This window comes from Pongo pygmaeus, chromosome 18 (genome assembly GCF_028885625.2).
Source record: "Pongo pygmaeus isolate AG05252 chromosome 18, NHGRI_mPonPyg2-v2.0_pri, whole genome shotgun sequence".
NCBI lineage: Eukaryota > Metazoa > Chordata > Mammalia > Primates > Hominidae > Pongo > Pongo pygmaeus.
Window position 1 is genome coordinate 55,638,767 of NC_072391.2, and position 25,370 is coordinate 55,664,136.

Here is a 25,370-nt window from a genome sequence, read left to right on the forward strand (position 1 = left end):
GTGCCTCGCACAGCACACACAGCTCTCAGTAAAAACATTGGCTGGGTGGAAGCCACAGATGGTGATACAGCTCAGAAGGAAGAAGTTTCCCAGAACTTTCTAAAAAGTCCCTCCCTACTCCCCACTCCTGCCTGTGTCTTTCTTTCTGTCTTTTCCTTCTTTCTTTCTTTTTTTTTCTTTTCTTCTGAAACAGGGTCTCACTCTGTCACCCAGGCTGGAGTGCAGTAGTGCCATCATAGCCCACTGCAGCCTCAACTTCCTGGGCTCAAGTGATCCTCCTGCCTCAGCCTCCCGAGTAGCGAGGATCTTAGGCATGTGCCACCACAACTGGCTAATTTTTCCATTTTGTAGAGATCAGTCTTGCTCTGTTGCCCAGACTGGTCTTGAACTTCTGGGTGCAAGTGATCCTCCCACCTCAGCCTTCCTAAGTGCTGGGATTACAGGCCTGAGCCTCTGTGCCTGCCTACCAGCCTGTCTTTTGAGGCATGAAAGCAGAGTTCTCCTGTGAGGTTTTGGTAGGGCAGATGGTGGCCCTCGGGGACCCCTGCATCCCATCACAAGTGCTGAAGTGTGCAGGTTGCAGGACAGCTGCACGGAGGTGCTGCCTGCTGGTATGTGGTGTGCCTCTGTGGCCCAGCACGGCCCCCCAGTACAATGGGGAGAGCTGAGGGCATCTTGGCCTGGTAACTTCCATGCCTGTCTCTTCCACTGCCCACCTCAGCTGGGCACCCTTCTCTGCCTACCCTGGCCCAGCCCTCACTGCCCCTCCCTCCCTGACTAGTGGGCATACTCCTGCCTGCTCATGCCCACTGGGCACCCTGGCCCTACTGCAGGTGGTGTCTCTCTCTATCTACCCATCACCAGGACCAGAGTTTGCCACTGTAACATCCTTACGCCTGCATGAGGGTCTCCGTTTCAGATGCTGTGGAGGCTTCTTCCCTCCTTTATGAGTCAGCATGGGCCCCATGCTGTGGGACTGGGCACATCTGCTTTTTCCAAAGGCACCTCAAAAGCCCCATTCCCGCCAGACATGTTGGCTCACGCCTGTAATCCCAGCACTTTGGGAGCCCAAGGTGGGCGGGTCACCTGAGATCCGGAGTCCAAGACCAGCCTGGCCAACATGGCGAAACCCCATCTCTACTAAAATTATAAAAATTAGCTGGGCGTGGTGGCACACGCCTGTAATCCCAGCTATTCGGGAGGCTGAAGCAGGAGAATCACTTGAACCTGGGAGGTGGAGGTTGCAGTGAGCCAAGATTACACCACTACACTCCAGCCTGGGCGACAGAGGGAGGCTCTGTCTCAAAAACAAAACAAAAGCCAGCCAGGCATGATGGCTCACACCTATAATCCCAGCACTTTGGGAGGCCGAGGCGGGCGGATCACTTGAGGTCAGGAGTTCGAGACCAGCCTGACCAACATGGTGAAACCCTGTCTCTACTAAAAATACAAAATTAGCCGATGTGGTGGTGAGCTCCTATAATCCCAGCTACTCAGGAGGCTGAGGCAGGAGAATCACTTCAACCCAGGAGGTGGAGGTGGCAGTAAGCCCAGATCTCGCCAGTGCACTCCAGCCTGGGAGTCAGAGTAAGACTCTGTCTCTAAATAAATAAATAAATAAAGCCCCACCCCACACCCGACACAGCTTCCTGGATGCTGCAACGTGGCACCCCATGCAGTCCTACCCCCTCTCTCTGCCTTCAAGAGCTAGTCTGGCTCTCTCAGGCTGTGGCTGTCACAGACGATTCTTCTTTTCCAGCTGCAGTGCTGAAAGCATCCATCCTTTTCACTTTTTTTTTAAATTTTATTTAAGACAGAGTTTTGCTTTTGTTGCCCAGGCTGGAATCCAATGGCGTGATCTCGGCTCACCACAACCTCCGCCTCCCCGATTCAAGTGATTCTCCTGCCTCAGCCTCCCGAGTAGCTGGGATTACAGGCATGCGCCACCACACCCGGCTAATTTTGTATTTTTAGTAGAGATGGAGTTTCTCCATGTTGGTCAGGCTGGTCTCAAACTCCCTACCTCAGGTGATTCGCTCGCCTCGGCCTCCCAAAGTGCTGGGATTACAGGCGTGATCCACTGTGCCCGGCCCCATCCTTTTCACTTTTTATTTATTTTTTGTTTAGAGATAAGTCTGGCTCTGGCACCCAGGCTGGAGTGCAGAGGTGTGGCCATTACAGCCTCCTCCTTCTTCAAGGAGGTTAGAGAGGGCTCAAGTGATCCTCCTACTTCAGCCTCCTGAGTAGCTGGGACTACAGGCATGTCCCACCATGCCTGGCTCATTTTTCTATTTTGTAGAGACAGGGGATCTCGCTATGTTGCCCAGGCTCATCTCGAACTCCTGGCCTCAGGCAGTTCTCCCACCTCAGCCTCCCAAGTAGCTGGGATTACAATCGTGAGTCACTTCACCTGGCACCCTGTTCACTTTTTAAATGTTCTGCCATTTGCCAGGTGCAAATTCTTTCAGTCCAGTGGGAAGTGAGGATTTCCACACATCTACTCACAGCCTGCCCGCCCACCGCTGGAGCCTGGCTTTTGCCTTTGGAGACTCCAGTGCCTGGCCTGTCTGTGGGTCCCTCTGCGCCTGTGTCCCCATCCTGCCTCCCACATACCACTCCTCTGCCTCCCTCAGCTGGGCCTGCGCTGCCACCTGTTCTCCTCCTCGTGCTCACCCTGTTCCCACGGGACTTCAGGGGCCTCTGCATGGGCTTCTGTTCTTCCTGCATTTTCTTGGCTTTTGAGTCCTTCCCCTCCCACACCCTTCATCTCCTGGGGCCCCCAGGCCCAGAGAGCATACAGCACACCCTGCCATTATCTGCTTCACCGTGTGTGGTGGGGGGGTGGGGAGAGAGAGAGAGAGGACAGACAGATAGACAGACAGAGTCTCGCCCTGTCACCCAGTCTGAGTGTTGTGCCACAATCTTAGCTCACTGCAGCCTGGACCTCCTGGGCTCAAGTGATCCTCCTGCCTCGGCCTTCCAAAGTGCTGGAATTACAGGTGTGAGTGACTACGCCCGGCTTTCTTTTTTGTTAGCTTTTGCTTGTAACAAAACTGTCTCCTCTGTCCTCTGAGATAATTGCCCTCTTAAGGTCCTGAGTATAGACATCTCCCCTTCCTTCTCCTCAGCCCCCTCGTGCAAGGTCTTTGAGTGAGAGATTCATCATCAGCCCCAGGCGCTTGTCCTCCCCCTCCAGCCCCATCCTTTCCCTCCTCTCCTCCCCTCCTCCCTGCAGAGCCACCCCAGGCCTGGAACGAATCTGCAGAAGCCCGAGTGGGTGCGGCCATTCTCTATGTGACAGTCGCAGGCAGCCCAAAACCTGGCTTTCCCCTTTGGGCATGGGAACCCCCAGTGCCCTCTGATTTTTCTCCACCACCTGGCCTGCTGGAATGCAGGTGGCTGAACTCTTCCTTATTTTGGGAAAAATGGCAGAAATACTGGTTTCATTCTTCTCCCACTCCTGTGATTGGGGTCATTTTCCTCCTTGTATTTACCTAGCTGACTGCTTCCCGCATCCTCCTGTGGCACCCTATTTCTCACTGACTGTCTCAGTCATCCGTGGTTTGTTTTTGTTTGTTTGTTTGTTTGTTTTTGAGACAGAGTCTCACTCTCTCACCCAAGCTGGAGTGCAGTAGTGCAGTCTCGGCTCACTGTAACCTCTGCCTCCTGGGTTCAAGTGATTCTCCTGCCTCAGCCTCCTGAGCAGCTGGGATTACAGGCACGTGCCACCACACCCAGCTAATTTTTGTATTTTTAGTAGAGATGCGGTTTTGACATGTTTGCCAGGCTGGTCTCAAACTCCTGGCCTCAGGTGATCTGCCCGCCTCAGCTTCCCAAAGTGCTGGGATTACAGGCATGAGCCACCGTGCCTGGCCAATCCATATATTTATTCCTTAGGAGGATCTGTAGCAGGCACAGTCCAGTGCTGAGATACAAAGGGCAGAACGATGGGCAACACCGAGCTTCTCCTCTAATCCTCACAACACTGAGGCTCGGAGGCTGAGTGACCTGCCCGGGAGTTCACAGCCTCGCAGAGCGGGGCAGAGAGGTTTCTAGGCAGACGCAGGGGAAGGCAAGGCAGGACCTGTGAGTTCTTTACCTGGACGTGCGCTGGTCCCTGATTAGTTTCCCTTGCCAGGCCCGAAAGTGGCCCGAGTCTGAGCTGGCCAGCTGCCTTGTCGTACAGATGGGGAGACGGGGACCCAGAGTGGGTGAGTCGCACAGCCAGAGCCAGGCCCCCGCAGAGTGTCTGTGGGCCCCTCGGCCTCAGGGAGAGCCTGGCAACTCAGACACGGGGTTCCAGCCCCCGCTCCTCCCCAGCCATCTGTGCAGCCTCGTAACCTGTGGGTACATTTTGAGCCTCTCTCCCCTTATTGGTGAAGCCTGATTGTTCATCCAGATCTGTTTGTGTCTGGAGAGCCCCTTCCATGCCAGCTTCATACTGAGAGCACAGCCAGACGTGGTCCCGCCCTCGTGGCGCCCGCAGTCCGGTGGGCAGAACAGGCACTAGCCAGACTCAAACGGTTTACCGTGAAGTAAGCTCCAGTGATGCGAGGCACAAAGCAACCAGGTCTGGAGAGGTGGGAGCAGCTGCCACTGTAACTTTGTGTGGATTGGAAAGGCCCCTCTTTCCCCCTCACTGTGTGGGCCTCAGCTTCCCCATCCCTACAAGTGGGCACATTAGTCACGCCCACCTCTCCCCTTCCCTCCCTTTTATCCACCCTTGTGCCCTGATGGTCAGACCATGAAAAACATCTATGGGAGCAGAAGGGCAAAGTGACCAACAGCAAGGATTTGCAGTGGGAGATTCCAGCACGTTCTAGCCCTGTGACTCAGCCTTTCTGAGCCTCACCCTCGTGGCCTGTAAGATGGAATCCACACCTTCTTAATGAGGACGCTCACAGGCTCCTCCACCAAGTACTTGGTAGCCAATGCCTGGCACTTCGCTGAGCCCTTGGTCACTTTTGTTAACACTGAGACAGACTGGTGGGCTGGGTGCGGTGTTTCATGCCTGTAATCCCAGCGCTTTAGGAGGCCAAAACAGGAGGATTATTTGAACCCAGGAGTTGGAGGATACAGTGAGCTGTGATTGCACCACTGCACTCCAGCCTGGGTGATAGAGTGAGACCCTGTCTCTAAAAAAAAAAAAAAAAAAGAAAAGAAAAGAGAAAAGACAGACAGGGGGACAGAAATTGAGTCTGCTAAGTCCCCATGGGCTCCCCAGACCAGCCAGAGCCTAACTTGCCACCTGCTCTGTTTGCCTTCCCCTAGGAGAGCTCCGATGCCTTCCTCTTGGCTGCAGACACAGACTGGAAGGTAGGTCAAGGCTCAGACCCCCAAGATGTGGGACTGACAGCTGGCAGCCCCTCGCCCCACCTGGCCAGGTCCCAGAGGAGGGTCACAGCCCTTCTGTGTGCCCCCAGCCTGTAGCGGTTGCCAGGACCACCCCCCAGAGCTCATAGCGGCCCTGCCTGCCCCCTGCCTAACAGAGAGATGCTGGGGTGGGAGATGAACTGGCCCTGCTTCTGTGAGCAGCAGGGAAGAGACGGGGTCTCTAGGGGGAGTGAGGATGGAAAAGAGAGTGAGGGATGTTGTCATCTGAATCAGCATTTTCCTCCAATGAAAGGCAGGTTGACTCTAAAATAGCTCCTGTTTCCATGACAGCTGTTGCCAGGACAACCCTGTCCTCCTTAGTTGATGCCAGGTTCTCTGTGAAAACTGAAAGTGCCCTTTGTTTTTATTCCTCTGGGTGATGATGTTGCTCACTCAGCCAGTCATTTCTCCCCTCTGAGTCCCCACAGTGACTATTGATTTCCGGGTCTGGGAAAATGCCTGACAGCAGACACAAGGGAACCCTGCTGGGTTCCGGGGCCCCACTGGCCATCCCGACATGCTGAACCAATTCAGACCCTTCCTCCTGGTAAGGTGGAACCAGCCACCGAGTCTCTGTCCTTGCCTGGGCCTGACCTGGTTTTGGGTCAGCCTCCAAACCCCGTGACAGCACCAGCCAAGTGGTCTGGATGCAGGGGTGACACGGAGGTGGGGCTGCCCATTGGCTCCTCCCCCAGTGGGAGCAACGCGAGGATCAGTGTGAGAATCTGGGCCTGTGTGCTGGTCCCTCGGTCACGTGCCACTTCAAGGACGAGAGGGGAGACTTCAGGGCAGCCAATGTACATGTGCTCAGATCCCCTGGGAATGCCATCTCCAAGCACAAAGGGCTCTGGAGCTGGGAGGAGAGGCTAGGGTTCAGGCAGTGGGGAGTGAATGGGAGCCCAGGAGGTGGGATGGGAGGGAAGTGGTTGGGAGCCGGCCCAGGCTGGTGGGAAGGGACAGCCGGAGATCAGGGCAGGCTCACCAGGGGATTTTCTTTGTCCTCCATGCTGCAAATGAGGATGAGCTATGCAGGCAAATGGGCCCTGGAGGAAGGGATTGGCCAAGTAAAATCCCAGAGCAGCCAGCTGGTGCCTCAACACGCTGGTCCCACAGTGTGGGAGGCCAACGCCAACAGTGCTGATGCCAGCCCCAGCACACAGGCCCACGGTGTGGGGAACAGGCAGAGGGGAATCCTGGAGTCGTGGAGGAGACCCTGCCACACCTCTGGGTGCCCAGCTGCTGCTGTGAAGCTGCCTCTGCCCACGGAGCCCTCTGAGCTGCAGCCCCAGAGTTGCAGGGCCCAGGGTGTGTGGGACCCCGGTTCTCAGGATCCTCTGCTTGGTAAAAGGCAGGTTGCATTAAAAGGCACCTTCCTGTCCATTCCTGTCACACCACATGGAGGCAGCATTTTTTTCATTTTTTGTTTTAGAAAAGCAGCCACAAGAATGGATGGTTGTTATCTGGGCCAAGGCCTGGCAGGGATTTTATCTCCTGCTCACTATGGCAGGCGTTGTCACTGTCCCCTGCCTCCGTGGGGGCAGCCAGTGGGGGAGGTAGTGTAGCAGAGGGACTAACATGAGCCAGACAGACCTAGGTTCTGGCCCCGCCACTTCCAAGCCTGTGACCTCCAGCCCAAGTCACTCCACTTGTCTACCGCATTTTCACGGAGACAGGCAGCACGGACCTCCCGAGTGTTTCTAAGGCAATGGTGCCCACGGGCCCCTCGTATGGACACTCAGCTGACCGTGACGAGTGGCCACCAGAGTGTGGAGTTAGCACCAAACTGCCTGGGTGTGGTTCCTGGCTCTGTGCCCACTAGCTGTGTGACGTTAGGCAGGTTGCCAAACCTCCCTGTGCCTTATTTGCCTCATTTGTAAAGAGGGTATTAAGAGAGAAAATGAGTGCTTGCCCCAGCAGCACATATACCAAAATTGGAATGATACGGAGAAGATGAGCATGACCCCTGTACAAGAATGACCCACATATTCATGAAGCCTTCCATACTTAAAAAAATATTTTCCGAAAAGAGGATAAAGGCTGGGTGTGGTGACTCATACCTGTAATCTCAGCACTTTGGGAGGCTGAGGCAGGTGGATCACTTGAGGTCAGGAGTTTGAGGCCAGCCTTGCCAATATGGTGAAACCCCGTCTCTACTAAAAATACAATAATTAGCCAGGCGTGGTGGCAGGCGCCGGTAGTCCCAGCTACTTGGGAGGCTGAGGCAGGAGAATAGCTTGAACCCGGGAGGCGGAGGTTGCAGTGAGCAGATACTGCACCATTGCACTCCAGCCTGGGCAACAGAGCAAGACCATGTCTCCAAAAAAAAAGAAGAAGAAGAAAAAAAAGAGGGATAAAGAGAGATAATGGGTAAAATGTTCAAAGAAACCCTGGCACATGGAGGACATTTGAACATAGTGTTTGCCACTCTTGATTCTGAGACCTCAGGCCCACCCAGAGTGCTGGGGTACTAGTAGCTGCCGTTGCTTACTAGCCAAGTGAGGAAATTACCTAACCTCTCCATCTCTCAGTTTCCTCATCCCTTCTCATAGGTCCATGAGGATTATATGTATCATCCTTGCAATTGCCTGTGCAGTAGGCACTGCTGTTTCTCCCATTTACATATGGAGGCTCAGAGAGGTTGACTGACTTCCCCAAGGTCACACAGCAAAGAAGTGGCAGAGCTATGAGTGGCACCAGGGTTTGGCTGGCAAGACCTGAGCCTGCCTTGTCTGGCCACTATAACTGCACAACCGCCACAAAAAGGGCCAACAGACTGCCTCATTTCTCCCCTGCCAGGGCCTGGGCAGGGGTGGGGTCAGATCTAGAGTGATTTGTGCAGTTTTTTCTGATTCTCACAGCAGCTTGGTGAGAAAGGCACACAGTTCCCGCTTTACAATTAGAAACCTGAGACACAGAGAGGTTAAAAAAAAAATCTTGCTCAAGGTCACCCGGCTGGTAGGGGACCAGGAAGGACTTAAACCCAGGTCTGTGGGTTTGCAGACAGGGAGCTGAGCAGTCATGGAGGCTGTGGCTTGGAGTGGGCAGTGTCGCAGGTCAGCTTGTCACCTGGGTCCAAAGGTGGGGAGAGGCCACTCAGGGGTCAGAGGTTGGAGTGGGCATAGGATTGGGTGGGACCTTGGGGGACATGGGACGGCTTTGTGGGCAGAGCAGGGGGCAGGGCTGTGCCTCAGTTTTCCAAGCCTCTTCCTGTGCCACAGTGGCTGCAGGAACGGGGAGCATGGCCAGGAGGTGACGGGCCGGGGGGACTCCCCATCCTACTTCCTGCTGCCCTGGGGAGCACAAGGCCTGTCAGTCTTCCCTAGGCCTCCAGAGTGAGAGGTGAGAGATGGAGTAGGTGCCCCCAGGCAGAGGATCCCTAGGCCTCCAGAGTGAGAGGTGAGAGATGGAGTAGGTGCCCCCAGGCAGAGGATCCCTAGGCCTCCAGAGTGAGAGGTGAGAGATGGAGTAGGTGCCCCCAGGCAGAGGATCCCTAGGCCTCCAGAGTGAGAGGTGAGAGATGGAGTAGGTGCCCCCAGGCAGAGGATCCCTAGGCCTCCAGAGTGAGAGGTGAGAGATGGAGTAGGTGCCCCCAGGCAGAGGATCCCTAGGCCTCCAGAATGAGAGGTGAGAGATGGAGTAGGTGCCCCCAGGCAGAGGATCCCTAGGCCTCCAGAGTGAGAGGTGAGAGATGGAGTAGGTGCCCCCAGGCAGAGGACATGGCCAGCAATAGTGTACATAGCAGGTGTCAACCAGGTCAGCAGGTACCCAGAGATGAGGAGATGACCACTTTCTCCAAGGGCAGCCGGTCAGCATGCAGGGCCATTAGCACGGGCTGGGGTGAGTGGTGTGTTCCTTCTTCAGCAAGACAGGGAGAGGAAGCCGGATAGGAGGCAGCTGCTGACGTTGACATGCCCACCTCCTGTAGACCCACCTGGCCCTTGTTACTGGAGGCAACCAGTTTGGGGCTTGGCACTCGGGTATCTGGGGAGCAGGACACTAGGGCTGTCTCAGGCTCTGTGCCCTGACCCAACCCCTGCCTAGGCCCTGGCAGGGGAGAAATGGGGCAGTCTGTGTGCCTCTCCAAACTATCGGCCCCTTTTCTGGTGGTTGTGCAGTTATCGTGGCCAGACAAGGCAGGCTCAGGTCTTGCCAGCCAAACCCTGATGCCACTCATAGGTCTGCCACTTCTTTGCTGTGTGACCTTGGGCAAGTCAGTCAACCTCTCTGAGCCTCCATATATAAATGGGAGAAACAGCAGTCCCTACTGCACAGGCAGTTGCAATGATAATACATATAATCCTCATGGATTATATTTGGGAGCACAGGCACGCAGCAGCCCCCTTCTCTCTGTGGCTCCTGCTCTCCCAGCCTTGGGCCCTCTCCTCTGCTTCCCTCTCTGGCCTATTTCCTCTCCTCCCGTGCACTTCTTGGCCTTTCTTCTCCTCTGCTCACTCCACCTGCAGGCCTCGGGCGAGCTCGCCACCCAGATCCTTGCTGCCCAGGAGAACAGGGCACGGAGCCTGAGATGGACCTAGTGTTCTGCTCCCCAGAGACCCGAGAGCCAAGCCCCAAACTGGTCGCCTCTGGGAATGAGGGCCGGGTGGGTCTACAGGAGGTGGGCATGTCAATGTCAGCAACCTGCCTCCTAGCCCCGCTTCCTCTCCCTGGTGGCCTGGAGCCCCTGGCAGCAGGGTGAGGGTGGGGAGGGCAGAGCTGGTGTGTGCCTGACCAAACCCCTGGCCCTGCTATCTGCCCAGGGCCCCTGGCCCCCAAACTCCACTTTCAGCATGTGGGGAAGCCCCCTGCATCTGCGTGGGCAAGGTGGGATTTTCATCCCTGGTGGGTGGAGAAGGAGCAGCCCCTTGAAGCAGGGTGATAACCCAAGTTGCCCCAGAAAGCAGCAGCTCCCCAGGCCTCCTCAAGGTTAAGCGATGGAACCTTCCTGATGGGGAGGCTGGGTGTGGGGGTCTGGTCTCCAAGATGCTGGGCTTGGGGCCCTCTCGGGCCCTCCATACTCCCCAAGGTGTGGGTCAAGGGCTCTAGCTGTCTGGGCAGTGCCCATGCGCCCTGCCCTGCCCCGCCCCGCATTGGTGAGCTGTGCATGTCCGTGACGACCCTGTGTGTACCTGACATGGGTGAGTCTGTACGTGTGGTCTCGGCTCTTGTATTCGGAGGATCCCGTGTGAGCTGCAGCTGTTGGCGTGTGCCTATGTGCTGGGGGCGGATGCAGGGGCTGGGGACCAGCAAGGATGATGTGTGGCTGGGGTGGGAGGAGCAGGGACAGGGCTGGGGCAAGGAGGACTTCAGAAGCCAATTGGAGCCAGGCTTGTCTCCCAGCAGCCAATCTGGAAGCCGGGGCCCCGGGTAAGCGAGTGGCTGCTCAGAAACCCTGTGGGGAGGAGGGGCTAGCTAGGATGGGCCAGGATCCCGGTATAAATGGCCCGGGAGCTGTGCCCCATCACAGAGCCGACCATCTCCCACTCGAGCTGCCCCCGCCCTCTGGACCCGAGTGACTCAGGCCTTTGTTTGTCCTTCCTGGTAGAGGCGGGTTCCCTCCCTCGGCAAGATGCCGGAGTGCTGGGATGGGGTGAGTGAGGGCGCTGCGGGCAGCGAGGTGGGCCGGGAGGATGGTGCATCCTTACGACCCACCGCAGGGAGGAAGTGCCCCCTTCAACCCACATCTGGTGGCAGCCCTGCCTTCAATAGCCTCACCCTGGGGTCACTGAGACACGGCCAGAGGGCTCCAGGCTCCCTGGTGATCCTGTTTGCAGGAGTGGCTGGGGGCAGCTGCTAGTCAGAGCCCATAGCAGGGGCTGGGGGGAGCGTGTGGTTGGGGGGTGGGTGACATATCTGCAGGAAATGGAACTTGGAAGTCACTGTCTGACTTGGCTGCATTGCCCGTGTGGACCCAGGCGCCAGTGCCTGCACGTCCCTCTGACCGTGTGCCCTCTGGTGTGCTCTTGGATGGTGTCTGCCTTGGTGGTGCCTGGGGCCATCAGGCCAGGGGGCGGGGGTGTCCTTGGTGAGTCCCCGAGGCTGTGTGCCCAGTGTGCGTGCGGGGTCTGTGCGTGCAGGGGCTGCCGTCCCAGTCAGTGGGCGGCCGTCTAGCTTGTTTGGATGGCTGCGCCAGTGTGATGGGAAGGACAGGCAGCCTCTTCCGTAGAAGCTGCCTCACAGTTCCCAGGGCTCTGCTGCGCCAGCTGGGCAGAGGCGAGGAGGTCTGGGCCACACAGGAATGACAGCCTTCAGGCAGGGGTCCCTGCTGGGGAGGAACGAGGAGGGGTTGCCTGCCTGCCTTATTTTGTAGGTGGGGGAAGGCAACGCTGGAGCCGTGAAGCTGGCAGGGCTAGGGGACCCCAGGTGGAGCCCAGGGCACCTCCTCTCGCCGGGGCATCAGGTACCCCGGCCCCATTCTTCCTCAGGAGGGAGAGGCAGGGGCAGACTCACCCCCACCCCCGGGCCCCACACGCCTGCCCTGCCGGTTCCGCAGACCATAGGTCACCCCGCACGCACGGAGGCGACGACGTCAGCACCTGCCCGCCCATGCAGACCCTGTCCCCTGAATTATTGATGCGGCTGACAGGCCGAACCACAGCACCACCACCACCAACTCCCACACCGGCGCAAAGCCCGGCTCAAAGCCCCCCCTCCCCTGCAGTGCTCAAGGTCACAGGCGAGGGGAGACGGACCGACCGAGAGGAGCCGCCACAGCCCCCTTCCCTGCTGCCGCAGTGCTTCCCGCCTGCGCCCACCTGGAGGCGGGGCCGGCTCTGACGTCACCCAGAGCCAATGGGAGTGCTCGGCCCTGAGGGTTGGGGGCCTCGCAGTGCACCGCGCTGTGGCTCTTGTGGGGCTGCCCTTGCGCAGCGCTCCAAGGGACGGGGATGTTTGGCTTCGATCAGGCTGAACTGAGTCCTGAGCTCTCCGCAGAGGGTCAGAGAAGGCGTTAGGGAGGTTGGTAGCAGGGTTCAGCGAAGGTCACTGGGCTTCGTAGGACAGGTAGTCCGGTGACGCCCAGGCCCAGCCCCAGCCCTTCCCATCCTGGGAGATGAGCCCTAGTAGAGCCTGATCACGTCACCTCAGGGGGATGGGGACAGGGGCGGCCACACCAGGGCTGGGAGAAGACAGTCGGGGCCTGCTCTGCAGCAGAGAGCAGACACCCCTCACGCTGACCCGCACGCTGCGGGTCTGGGTTTGGAAGGCACCTCCCTGGGCTTTTGACGTCTGACCCCAGGAGGATAACTGTCCTTTATGCAGCAGGAGGCGCAGTGCAGCTCTTTTGCAGCCCCACCCTCCAGAGCTGAGAGAACTCACAGGTGGCTGTGAAGGGGCTGCCTGGTCAGGAGCTCCCTCGGGTGGAACCTGATCTCCTGTGAACATGCAGCCTTCAGTACACCGCCCTGGTCCCTGAGACTGGCACCTGGCAGGGCCCGCCCTCCCTACTCTGGGATTGACCTTGGGCAAGTCATTCCCCTTTCCCAGCCTCAATTTCCTCCTCTATGGCTTGGGTCTATGTGGGAAGTAAATGAGAAAAGTGTGGGTCAGTGGTCAGTGACTGGGAAGCGTTCCTGGATTTGATGGGCCCCGAGAAAGGATGGGAGGGGCTGTGTGGTCTGTCCCCTCTCAGCCCTGGTGTGGCCTCCTCATCCCCTGCGTGGTGCAATCAGCCGCATGGCTCACCCTAAGGCTCATTACCTGGGCCCTCCCAGAGGACAACAGGGAAATAAACAGGGCCTGTAAGTCAAACAGTGTTCTCCAGGGTAGAGCCTTTGGCCACCAGGTTGGTGCCAGCTTGTCACTCCACACTGGAGACACAGGCCTGGACAGTGGTCCTCTGAGACCAGACCCACTAATGCTGGCCCCTGAGCAGCTGTCTTCTGCTGTCTAAATCTCCTTTCCCATTTGGAGGCAGGAACTCAGGTTCTTTCTAAACCAAAGTGTCCTCACTTGCAAAACAGGGACTAGGGTTCCTGTCTCTTGGGTAACATGCAGGAAGCCTGGCACACAGTAGGTGCTCAGTCACTTGATGTTTCTTTCATGTCTTTGACCCCAGCCCTACTTCCAATTCACTGGGCCACTCACGTGGTTCCCAGGGCTCAGGATGATGCAGAGAGGATCGGTTTATTCAGCTCAGACAGCCCCTCTTGAAGTTTGCCCATCCAAGTGGCTAAGAATACCCAGTTTGCAAAGGGAACAGCGAGGAGGGCATTCCCCCAAGGCTCAGGGATGCCCTAGCATAATAGCCCCCTTTCTGGGGCTTTCTCCAAGTGCTAAACGCTCCACAAACATTGGCTTGTCTAGTTCTCGCAAAGTCCCTGTGAGGTGGTTCTGGATGGAGAGGCTGAGGCACAGGAGAGAAGTAACGTGACATGCTCAGAGTCACAAGTAAGGGGTAGAACCAGGTCTTCCTGAGGAAGTAATGACCTTGAGCAGCAAAACCAAAGGTGTGAACTCAAGAGGATCCCAGAGCAGGCTCTGCAGAAGGCCTCTAGAGGGGATGGGGATGGGGGTCTGACCAAGGCCTGCCTGAAGGGAGCCCTTGGGGATGCTGGGCTCACACAGAAGGGCGTTCAAGGTGGAAGGAACCACAGGCGCAAGAGCCTTAGAGTGGGAGCCAGGGGCAGTGCGGGGGGTCGGGGCTAGGCTTGGCTGGCACGGGGTGTTTTCTGAGGATTCCAGGCAGGACCACTGAGGCTGTTCCCCTGCAGCAGCAGGAAGTGCCCGAGAGTTCTGAGTGTGAGAGGGACTTGGGCTGGGGAGGCAGAGCTGTCCAGGAAGGGCTGCTGCAAGATGGAGAAAAACAGCCTCCCTGGACCCTCAAGGGCCGAGGACAGTGGCAGCACAAACCCGCTGGCTGGTTTGCAGAGAGGACCAGACCTTCCCCATGCAGATCAGTTCACGTTGTCTGTGTACTGAACAGCCCTGAGAAGGGGTGTTCCATCCATTCAGTCCTCTCTGGGGGCTTCTTGGGGTGATGAGAACAGGATGCCCCAAGGAGGGGCTCTACCACAGGCCTAACAGGCACCAGGCTGCGTCACCTCATTCCCCAGAGAAGCCAGGAGCGGAGGCTGCCCAGAGTGTCCAGCACGGTCTCTCCCCTTCAGGAACATGACATCGAGACACCCTACGGCCTTCTGCACGTAGTGATCCGGGGCTCCCCCAAGGGGAACCGCCCAGCCATCCTCACATACCATGATGTGGGCCTCAACCGTAAGTGCAGCCCAGCCTCAGTCAGCCCTCCTCTGCCTCCAATCAGCTAGAGCGGTGAGGCCCCCCCACCCTCCCCACAGGGCCCTGTCAACCCCACTCACACTTAGCTCTGTTGCCTTCGCCCTCCGGGCCTCCATTTCCCCGACAGACCCGAGGCTGACACTTCTGCCTTGCCTGCCCTCTGGGGGCCCGGCCTTCCTTCCAGTCCCCCGGCCCCTCTGCTCAGCCATAGTGGAGGTGTGTCTTTGCAGACAAATTATGCTTCAACACCTTCTTCAACTTCGAGGACATGCAGGAGATCACCAAGCACTTTGTGGTGTGTCACGTGGATGCCCCTGGACAACAGGTGGGGGCGTCGCAGTTTCCTCAGGGGTAGGTACCCTGAGCCCCCTCCGCCTGTCTCCAGCTCTGCACCCCAGGCCACACCTGGGCCCTGACCTCCTGCTCTGCCTGCAGGTACCAGTTCCCCTCCATGGAGCAGCTGGCTGCCATGCTCCCCAGTGTGGTGCAGCATTTCGGGTAAGTCCCCGCACAGCCCCTGCCCCTGCACTAGGGCCCAGGGGTGTCTACCCCAACTGCAGAGCCACCTGGCTCCAGCTGAGGGCTTCAGGCTGTGGGCAGGGTCTGCTCTGGATGACATGTATGGGAAATGGCACCCTTAGCCCTAGAGTGACCAGCCTGCTCTGCACCAGGTTCAAGTATGTGATTGGCATCGGAGTGGGCGCCGGAGCCTATGTGCTGGCCAAGTTTGCAGTGAGTCTCCCCATGCCCCCATTACCCCAAATACCAGGGCAAGCCAGGGATCTCCCAGTGGTGGGGACAAGGGGGAACCCTTCAGCCTTGAGGAACTGTCCCTGCTCTTGCTTCTCCTCCTCCCACCTCCTCTTTATGTAGAAAACCTCTTTTTTCCTCCAGGGAAATTAACTTTTTTAAAAAAGAGGTTCCTTTCTCCATATAGTTTTCTCAAGAGACTACAAACTATAACTTGCTTAAACTATTATCCAAACCAGAATTTCTAGTACCAACAAACTATACAACTAACTGCTCTAGCCACTAAATAAGGATCGTCCTTCACTAATTGCCATGGTATTTCAACATGAATAATTTTTTTAGCAAAAAATTTTATTATGGTTGGGAGGTTTAAAGAAGGCACATTTCAAAAACCTCATTGTCGGTGGCTCACACCTGTAATTCCAGCACTTTGGGAGGCCAAGGTGGGCGGATCACGATGTCAGGAGATCGAGACCATCCTGGCTAACACGGTGAAACCCCGTCTCTACTAAAAATACAAAAAATTAGCCGGGCATGGTGGCAGGCACCTGTAGTCCCAGCTACTCAGGAGGCTAAGCCAGGAGAATGGCGTGAACACAGGAGGCAGAGCTTGCAGTGAGCTGAGATCATGCCACTGCATTCCAGCCTGGGTGACAGAGCAAGACTGTCTCAAAAAAAAAAAAAAAAAAAAAAAATCATTGTTGGGTAGGAATTCACAAGTTTTTCATCTCTAAAAACAAGCAAAAAAAAAAAAAAAAACCTAATTTTTCATGATCCAAGACATTTCCTACTTCAAAAGAAATGACCAAGAATTTTCAACTCCAGTTGCAGTCAGCACTTAATCATTTTGTTAACTGGAGGCCATTCCCTGCCACCCTAGACAAGCTTGATGTGACTGTGCTGTTTTTCTTTAAACATGGTCTAACAGTTGAAGAGAAAATACCTCTTTTGCAATGCCTAAGGCAAAACAGGTTTCGAAAAGTTTTTTTTTTCTTAATTTATATCATGAGGGCTTCATTTTCTTTTCTTTTTTTTTTTTTTTTTGAGATGGAGTCTTGCTCTGTCATCCAGGCTGGAGTGCAGTGGCAGGATCTCGGCTCACTGCAACCTCCGCCTCGCTGGTTCAAGCAATTCTCCTGCCTCAGCCTCCTGAGTAGCTGGGATTACAGGCACATGCCACCACGCCTGGCTAATTTTTGTATTTTTAGTAGAGACGGGGTTTCACCATGTTAGCTAGTCTGGTCTCGTATGCCTGACCTCAGGTGATCTGCCTGCCTTGGCCTCTCAAAGTACTGGGATTACGGGCATGAGCCACGGCGCCTGGCCAGGGCTTCATTTTCTATAAAAGCAAAAAAACAACATGCTTAAGATTTTAAGATGTTTAATACTCAATTTTGCAATAGCCCCATCTTCAAAAATATATTGAGCTGATTCTGTTGAAAGAGCATTTGTGTGTGTGTGTGTGTGTGTGTGTATATATGGAGGGGTGGAAACAATGGTGTGTGTGTGTGTGTGTGTGTGTATGGAGGGGTGGAAACAATGATAGAGATTCTAAATAAATCCAAGAACTGTGAAGGGTTGGGTGAGAGGAGGACAGGCAGGGGCATCTGGACATGGGTGTGCATGCACGGACCCGGCTGCAGCCGGGTGGCTGATCAGCGGCACCTTGAAGACTTTACAGAGCGTTTCTGCCGTCTGCAGCCATCCTGGCCCCGCCCAGCCTTGTTTCCCCTTTTACTGCAGCTCATCTTCCCCGACCTGGTGGAGGGGCTGGTGCTGGTGAACATCGACCCCAACGGCAAAGGCTGGATAGACTGGGCTGCCACCAAGGTGTGTGTGGTGACTGGGGGTGGGGTGGGTGTACCTGGGGTGGGGTGAGGGGCGGCACTCACGCTGGCGTCCTGCTCCCTGCAGCTCTCCGGCCTAACTAGCACTTTACCCGACACGGTGCTCTCCCACCTCTTCAGCCAGGTAAGGGGGCGGGGACCTCTGTAGATCTGGGGCGATCTGGGATTTGCTCCTCCCGGCTGGCTCGGTAGGAGGAGGCAGACGGGTGTATTTGGCATCTGACCTGGCTCACTCCAGATGCTGAGGCATCTGAAAGACAGACATCCCCTCCCAAGGCCCCACCTCCTACTTGCCCACACCCTGTCTCCCCTGCCTGCTGAGTGGGGCAAGGGCCACTTTGGCAGTGACATCTGCCGGCCCCTCCAAGCCTGCGTCCCTGTGTCTGTCTGCCCCTCTGCATGCCTCCATCCATCCCCCTGGGCCTAGGAGGAGCTGGTGAACAACACAGAGTTGGTGCAGAGCTACCGGCAGCAGATTGGGAACGTGGTGAACCAGGCCAACCTGCAGCTCTTCTGGAACATGTACAACAGGTGCGGGTGGGATCAGCAGCCCTGGGACCCAGCACACCCCAGTGGGGGCCCTTGCACACTGCCCCCTAAGGGAGGCAGGCAGGCAACACCCTTGCCCTGGTTTGTAGATGGGCACGATATTGGGCCTCAAAGGAGGTCATTTCCTGCACAAGGTCACGCCCTGTGAGGGGCAGAGGGGAACAGGGTTTCAGACTCTGGGCCGTGGGCTCTTCCACTTTTCCTCCTCCCCTGGGAGCTTCCTGCGTGGGAGTGTTGGGGGTGTTAATGACATCCCTGACTCCAGTAACCCAGCCTTGATGTTGACGTCTGCAAAATGAGGAAGAGGTCAGATGAGCCTGTGGTTTGCAAGCTATGCTCCTTGGAACCCCCTTTGGGGCTGCCCTGCCCTGCAGGAAGGTGGCCAGGCCCCCTCACTTACCTGCCCTCCTTCTCATTCTTCTACAAATATTAAGCACCTGCTGTGTGCATGGTGCTAGGAAAACAATAGAGAATAGAGAGACCCAGGGCCTGCCATCCCATATGGTCCAGGAGACAGGCCAGTAGCAGAAACTCCCACAGCACAGGTGGCGGTACACATGGCTCTGAAGGGAATAGAGAGCAAAATTTGAGAGCCCACCTGGTATGTGCTATGGAGTCCAAAAAGCCATGCATAGGGAGCCTTTAGTTCATTTATGCAGAGCAGGTCCACGCCTCCCTGCTTTACCAATTGGCAGTGTTGGGCTTGAGATGCCCCTCATCCTGTCCTGGGGTGCCCACCTCTGCCTCTGCCCCTCCCCCTGCCCCACAGCCGCAGAGACCTGGACATTAACCGGCCTGGAACAGTGCCCAATGCCAAGACGCTCCGGTGAGTAGCCCCTGGCCCTCTGGCCTGCCCCCGCCTTTGCCCCCATGACCCAGCCAGACAGCCCTTTTCCTCTGTATCTGCAGCTGCCCCGTGATGCTGGTGGTTGGGGATAATGCACCTGCTGAGGACGGGGTGGTGAGTGAGGGGCTGCGGACTCACTGGGGGTGGGAGGTGGGGGTGAGGGGCTCACTGGCCCCTGCCCAGCAGGGACAATTCTTGATCCAGCCCAGGGGAGCCTCCAGGGCCAGCAGTGGACGGTGGGCTTCTTGTCCACTTTCTCACAGTCTTGCCAAGCCTCACATCTGGCATAGCCCCCCATCCTTCTGGCTGGGGAGGCCTGGAAATGGGGAGAGCTGGGGCCAGGGCTGGGCCATCAGAAGGTCCCCTCTTCCCTCCCCAGCAGCACAGCCCCAACTTGGTCCCTACCCACCTCAGGCCCAGGGCCTACAATCTTTTTTCTAAAATGTGATCAAGTCATTATAAATCATTAACGAATACAGCGGAACAGTCTCCCTTTCCCCGTCACCTGCAGCTGTTATGTTTGGGGGCCATGTGTCACCTCTCCTGCTGGAACTCTAGGAGCAGGTAGCCTGGGGCTGGGATGCCCCATCAGCACAGAGCTGCTGGGAAGCTGCAGGGTCCAGAAGTGCCCAGAGCAGCCCCGTGCACCCTGAAAATACCAGGCTTTCCCATGCCCACTGGGAGGTCCTGGAAGAGCGGGGTGGTGGGCTGTGCCAGCCCCCTCCACCCAGTCGCTCTCAAACCCTCGGCACCCCTCACCTCACTGCCGAGGGCACTGGGGCTTTCCCAGGCCAGTCCCACCACGGCAGCCCAGCCCTTGCCTGACTGTCACTCCTAGCAGTTGTGAGTGGGCTTCAAGGGTCCCAGGCCCTTCAGTGGAGCTGTTAAACTGGTCTCCAAGAACATGGGGAGCCCTGGGAGAAGAAAGCCTGGGAAGAGCAGCCTGTCACAGGTGCTGGGACTCCCTCTGCCTCCCTGCACCCCCTGTCCTCCCCGAGCTTGGGGCATCAAACCTGCCTTAGCAATGGGGATGGGGAGGGGCAAGGGGCTGTTGCTGAAGCTGGCTTCTTGTCCCCAGGTGGAGTGCAACTCCAAACTGGACCCGACCACTACGACCTTCCTGAAGGTGAGGCTTTCTTCCCCAGCCCTGGGCCAGCTTCCTTAGCATGGGCCCAACCTCAGGGAGGGGTTTTCCTGGGGTCCCAGCCAGGTGGGAGCTTGTCCTGGAGTGAGGGCCCTGCTCAGGTCACCCCACTCTCTCCCTTGCAGATGGCAGACTCTGGAGGGCTGCCCCAGGTCACACAGGTGAGACTTTTGGCCCTTCTGCCCTTACATCTATGGGGAGGGGGAAGCCTCTACCCTCCCTGCTAATCTTAGGCAGCCAATGAAAGCATGTGCTTGTCCTGCCCTCTGCAGCCAGGGAAGCTGACTGAAGCCTTCAAATACTTCCTGCAAGGCATGGGCTACAGTGAGTACATTTCCACCCCACCCCACACCACCTAGAGACTGGTGGGCAGGCATGCTGGGGTGGGGGGTCCTGTTTGCAGGGCTGGCACGTGGTGTCAGGTGGTACTAGGGAGCCCATAGGCATAGGACTTTTATGTGACCTGGGCCCCGGATGCTGGGCCCCACAGATGCCACCTGAGTTGCAAGTTGGGCATCCCAAGCTGTGCCCAGCTCCCCTTTGCCCTTAGGGAGGACTTGGTGCCCTGTTCTGACGGCAGTGCTGGGCCTACTGGGGGAAGGGACTCTTCCCTCCGTGCTGGGGGGTCCAGGGCCAGGGGCCGCGTCCTGCCAGGGAAGCCTGTCTGGGGGTGAGGCACACTCCCCTCACCCGCCCCAGGGCTTCTGAAACCTGAGAAGGCCTTTTGAAACAACTCGTGGCTGCACCCAGGGGCATCATAGGAGTGGGCTTGGAGTCTGGGGTCAGGGAAGGCAGTTGAGGCCGCCTGGCACTCAGAGAGCTGAAAGCAGCTGAACCTGGGTTGGTAGATCTGAAAATCTGGATCTGGGGCGGAACCAGGTACACACACACAGACACACACACACACAACACACCCCTTGTGTGTCTCCTTGACTTCCCCCTTCCCTCCAAGACATCCCTGTTCCTCCAGCTCCCCACTGCCAGGAGGCAAACTTTCTCTTCTCAGTTTGTTTTTTGTTCCCCTCCAGACTTCAGCCTCTGGAGCTGCTATCTCCAGGGCAAACAGGAGGGCTGCCTGTGGGAAGGCTGGGGAGGACACCCAGGAATAGAATGCTCTCTGGAGCAGGGCAGAGCCCTGGGGCCCACAGGGAGGCTCCGTAGGAGCACAGAGTCTGGGATCAGGGCACAGCAAGCATTTGCGAGGTGAACGGAAGAACATTGTCAGGCGCTGAGACGCGTTCTCAGGGTCCTGGGGAGAAACCCCACCAGGCAGCCCCAAGCTGAGAGGGGCACAGAGGGGGCAGGCCTCCCCCACTCTGTATGCAGGAGACTGAGGCCCAGCAGAATGGTGAGGGGATAAGCACCCCACCTGTCAGGGCTTCCTTGGACCAGAGATCCTTCTGGGGGCCACTGCTGGGTGGGCAGGCAGGAGTGGGCTTCCAGAGCCTCTGGCCCTGCCCCCAGCCTCTCTGTGCCTGTCCTTTGTCCCATCTTTCTGGCTCATCTCAATGCCCTTGCCTCGGCGGACCACGCTCTTCACTGTGTTGTGTCTCCCCCACCCCCACCCCCTCTCTGGCTCTGTCTTCTCTCTTAGTTGCATACTTGAAGGACCGAAGGCTGAGTGGAGGAGCAGGTAGCCCCACAGCCCTTCCCCTGATGCATGGACACCCAGCCTCCTCCTCCCCCGCTCCTTCCTCTGTGCAGTGCTGCAGCCAGGCCGCATCTTGCTGTGGTTTGGAACCTTCTTGTGTCCTGTTCAACTCAGAAACCCCACAGATTCTTGCTTTTCTGCAGACTTGGCCTCTAGGTTGGCTGGGTTGCAGAGTAGTCTTGCTTCTAGGTTGTCATGAGCTGTGTGGCTTCCAGAGCTCTGGGGATAGGAAACAGACCCTCCTTAGAGGTAGAGCCCAGGCCTGGCCCTGCCTGAGCCACAGAGGTGGCCAGGAGCGTTCAGGAGGGTAGAGTTTGCTGCCCGCAAGTCTTGCTTGTGAAACTCTGAATTAGGGAATTAGGGCACAGTCTGAATTGAGGGCAGTATGCGACCACCGCTCCGTGTCCTCCTTTACAGAAACAGTCCTACTTCTCCACTGGCATCCTCTTGAGGGAGGCACAGCTGGAAACCCAGCACCTCCCTGCACCAGCTCAGGGCTGCCTGGTCAGCTGCTGGCCGCAGCCCCCTAGGCCCACTCACTGTCGCCGGCCCTGCATGCCCCCGGCCAGACAGCTGTCGCCAGCCTCCTGATTCAGGAGGAGCCCTTTGTGCCTTCGAGGAACGGTTCGCTAGCCGCTTTGCTTGCAGCCTACTTTTCCCATCAGAGGCGCCTGGCCCTGCCCGCCAGTTCTCAGGCCCATCCTATCTCTGTCCACAGTGCCCTCGGCCAGCATGACCCGCCTGGCACGCTCCCGCACTGCATCCCTCACCAGTGCCAGCTCGGTGGATGGCAGCCGCCCACAGGCCTGCACCCACTCGGAGAGCAGCGAGGGGCTGGGCCAGGTCAACCACACCATGGAGGTGTCCTGTTGAAGCCCGCGATCCCGCTGACGACGCCCACGTCGAGGCCCCACCGCCATCCTTGCGCCGGCTCATGTTCCCTTTAGTTTATTTTTGTGAGGGCAAAGGGGAGGAAATGGGGTTCTGTTTGAAAAAAATGAGGGGATCTATCTTAGATGCTGCAGCAGAACAGTCTCCGGGTGTTTTGAGGGGCTCACTCCTCCTCATCCCATCTCACTCTCCGTGGTAACTTGGCCGACTTGACCCCTCTCATCCCACTCCCTGCGGCCCAGGCACAGGAGGGCAGGGCCATAGGGAGGGAGATTCGCTACAGATCCAGGCCATTCCTGGGTGAGCCCTCGGGCAGGCATGTTTGGAGATGAGAGAGGCTTCGAGAGGGTGGGTGCGGGGCCAGCTCAGGCACTGGCGTGGGAGCCCTGGGAGACCCCTTCCCCCACCCTCCACCAAGCACACCTGTTTCTGTCTCATAGCACATGTGACAATCATCTGGACAACAGCCACAAGGGGGTGCTCGGACCAGGCAGCCACTTTCCTGGTGCTCTCTGGGCCCAGCTGGTGCTGTAGGGCTAGGCAGGCAGGGGTGTCAAGGGGTTTCTCTGCCCAAGGAAGACAGAACATGGAGAACCGTGAGGGCAGGAACCCCACAGACTGTCCCTTCCAGCCCACACTCTGCTATCTCCTGGCCCTGTCCCATTTCTGAGCCAAGGCCTCCCCGAGGCAGAAGTTGCCTGGTCCTCTGTCCCCACAGTGACCTGACTGGGGGTGAGGGAGAAGGAGGAGAGAGCCCATGTGTGATGTGTGTGTGCCCCTGAGAACTTCGTGGTGACTGCCTTTGGGAGCCCGCAGGTGGCCAGAGGCAGGGGTAGCTGAGTTCCTGGAGACCCCTTTTTTGCCCCCAGGTTCCCAAGAGGGCAACGCCATCAGTAGCAGTATGGTGTTTCAGGCAGAGCTCTGGCCAGGCTGTGCCAGTGTGTCCCGGAAGCATCACTAAGGAAGACAGAGTTTTAGTCAACTGGCCCAAGGCAGCGAGGCTTCCACAGTCCCACCCCCCATAGCCGCCTGGGCTGGGGCTTACTGGGGGCTGAATGTTCTGGACATGAACAAGGGTCAGGTAGAGGAGAAAGGCTTCCCCTACACTGCAGCCTCCTGCTGTCCCCTGAAGCTCAGGACTGCGATGTATGCTTTCCAACCACTCACCTTACCCCATAGCATCTTGTGGCCCAGAAACCAGAGCCATTTGTCTCGGACCCTAAATCAATGGTCACAAACCCCAAAACAGAGAGGGGAGAGAACAGTGAAAACATGAAGGGCTGTGGAGGGGGGAAGGGTTGTGGCGGGTGTTCTGAGGCTGAGAGGACACCTATATGCGTATTTCCTCTACACACATCACCCCCCTTCTATAATCTTAAGCCATGACTAGCCTGGTGGCGTGTTAGTTTCTGCCCAGTTCTACCCCCTCATGTGCTTCTTCTGAATACTGAATGTGACTGTTTGAAAACTGGTAGAATTCATCCCTCTTACTGTAGATAGCACTGCAAATCTTGGAATTTTGTTTTTTTGCTGTTTCCAGATATATCTATCTATAAATATCTATACATTATATATATATGTGTGTGTGTGTGTACATCGGGTCCTCCCATGTATGGTGTTCCTCCAGAGATTGTCTCTTTGGTCAAGGTGAACTTTTAATGTTTATTATTTTCTTCTCCGCACAAAGTAAAGAGCCTAATTTTGTGTATTCTGGTGGCTGCTGTCATGAGATGACAAAATGTAAAACAAAACTCTAGTCAACGTAGAAAGAGTTAACTGTGCTGAAAAACTAATAAAGAACCTAAGAAGAATTCCAGTGTGGTGATGCCATGCCCATCGTGGGAGGCTTTTGGAGAGACAGAATGTTTGGGCAGGGGCTGCTGGTGCTGCTTGGGTTTTGGGTTGAGGGTGCTAGGAGAGGATGGTCTCCACCCATCTTTCTATTTCCAGTACATGTCACATTATTTTACCAGTGAGAGGAGAATGTGACAAACATTAAAAGCCTTATGTGCTCATTTCTCCCGACTCTGTGACAAAATACAGCTCTCCTCAGCCAGGCACGGTGGCTCAAGCCTGTAATGTCAGCACTTTGGAAGGCTGAGGCGGGCAGATCACTTGAGGCCAGCAGTTCGAGACCAGCCTGGGCAACATGGTGAAACCCCATCTCTACTAAAAATACAAAAATTAGCTGAGCGTGGTGGCGCGTGCCTGTAATACCAGCTACTCGGGAGGCTGAGGCAGGAGAACTGCTTGAACCCGGGAGGCAGAGGTGGTAGTGAGCGGAGATCGTGCCACTGCACTCCAGCCTGGGTGACAGAGCAAGACTCTGTCTCAAAATAAAACAAAAAAAACAAAATACAGCTCTCTAGAAAAAAATGCCTTAAAGACAAAACAAAACACCCCTGCCCTCCAAATCTCTTGCTTGAGTCACTACATTCCTTCAAAGATAAATGACCTACTCTTTGCCTTCTCCTAAACATACGATCATGTCTGACAGGGTTAATGATTATACTTCTGCAATCTATAACCAGATATCCCTAAACTTTGATATGATTTTACACATACGAAATCTTCACCTATGTATAACCTAAACTAAAACACCGTGTTAGAGCAGCCTCACAAGATTACTCCTGGGCTACAGGCCTCAGTCTATCGTCCTCAATAAGGCTTCTAAATAAAACTAATTTTAATTATTTAAAAGCTTAATATTTTTTCTTTAGTCAACATACCAATCCTTACATTAATTCTACAGAGTAGGTATTATCTTAGTTTCGCAGGTGAGGAGACTAAGGTTCAGGAAAAAGGATTTCCCTGAATAACAGACCAGGCCGGGCGCGGTGGCTCACGCCTGTAATCCTAGCACTTTGGGAGGCCGAGGCGGGCGGATTGCCTGAGCTCAGGAGTTCGAGACCAGCCTGGGCAACACGGTGAAACCCCGACTCTACTAAAAATAAACACAAAAATTTAGCTGGGCATGGCAGCGTACACCTGTAGTCCCAGCTACTTGGGAGGCTGAGGCAGGGGAATTGCTTGAACCCGGGAGGTGGAGGTTGCAGTGAGCCGAGATCGCACCACTGCACTCCAGCC

The 25,370-nt window shown here is 56.5% G+C and overlaps 1 protein-coding gene and 1 non-coding gene across 21 annotated transcripts in view; both read left to right on the forward strand.

The window, feature by feature from the left end:
• Positions 1–24,094, forward strand: part of NDRG4 (NDRG family member 4) — a 50,087-nt gene extending 25,993 nt beyond the window's left edge. For 3 of the 20 annotated variants that reach the window (XM_054455142.2, XM_054455124.2, XM_054455125.2), the window contains exons 3-18: positions 5,272–5,316; positions 11,681–11,770; positions 14,478–14,583; positions 14,835–14,955; positions 15,040–15,102; positions 15,276–15,336; positions 17,098–17,184; positions 17,269–17,325; positions 17,629–17,732; positions 18,520–18,576; positions 18,660–18,711; positions 19,676–19,723; positions 19,867–19,902; positions 20,014–20,065; positions 21,336–21,374; positions 22,111–24,094. In XM_054455142.2, coding sequence (XP_054311117.1) covers positions 5,272–5,316; positions 11,681–11,770; positions 14,478–14,583; positions 14,835–14,955; positions 15,040–15,102; positions 15,276–15,336; positions 17,098–17,184; positions 17,269–17,325; positions 17,629–17,732; positions 18,520–18,576; positions 18,660–18,711; positions 19,676–19,723; positions 19,867–19,902; positions 20,014–20,065; positions 21,336–21,374; positions 22,111–22,265 — 1,173 coding nt within the window. In that variant the 3' untranslated portion in view covers positions 22,266–24,094. Of the gene's footprint in view, positions 1–5,271; positions 5,317–10,734; positions 10,961–11,680; positions 11,771–14,423; positions 14,584–14,834; positions 14,956–15,039; positions 15,103–15,275; positions 15,337–17,097; positions 17,185–17,268; positions 17,326–17,628; positions 17,733–18,519; positions 18,577–18,659; positions 18,712–19,675; positions 19,724–19,866; positions 19,903–20,013; positions 20,066–21,335; positions 21,375–22,110 lie in introns of those variants that run through there. The other 17 variants (XM_054455138.1, XM_054455129.2, XM_054455134.2 and 14 more) reach the window with 9 other exon arrangements.
• On the forward strand, positions 7,275–7,381 carry LOC129016454 (U6 spliceosomal RNA). Its single transcript, XR_008494842.2, has one exon. It is a non-coding gene; the product is annotated as a U6 spliceosomal RNA (small nuclear RNA).
• Positions 24,095–25,370: the final 1,276 nt, after the last annotated feature.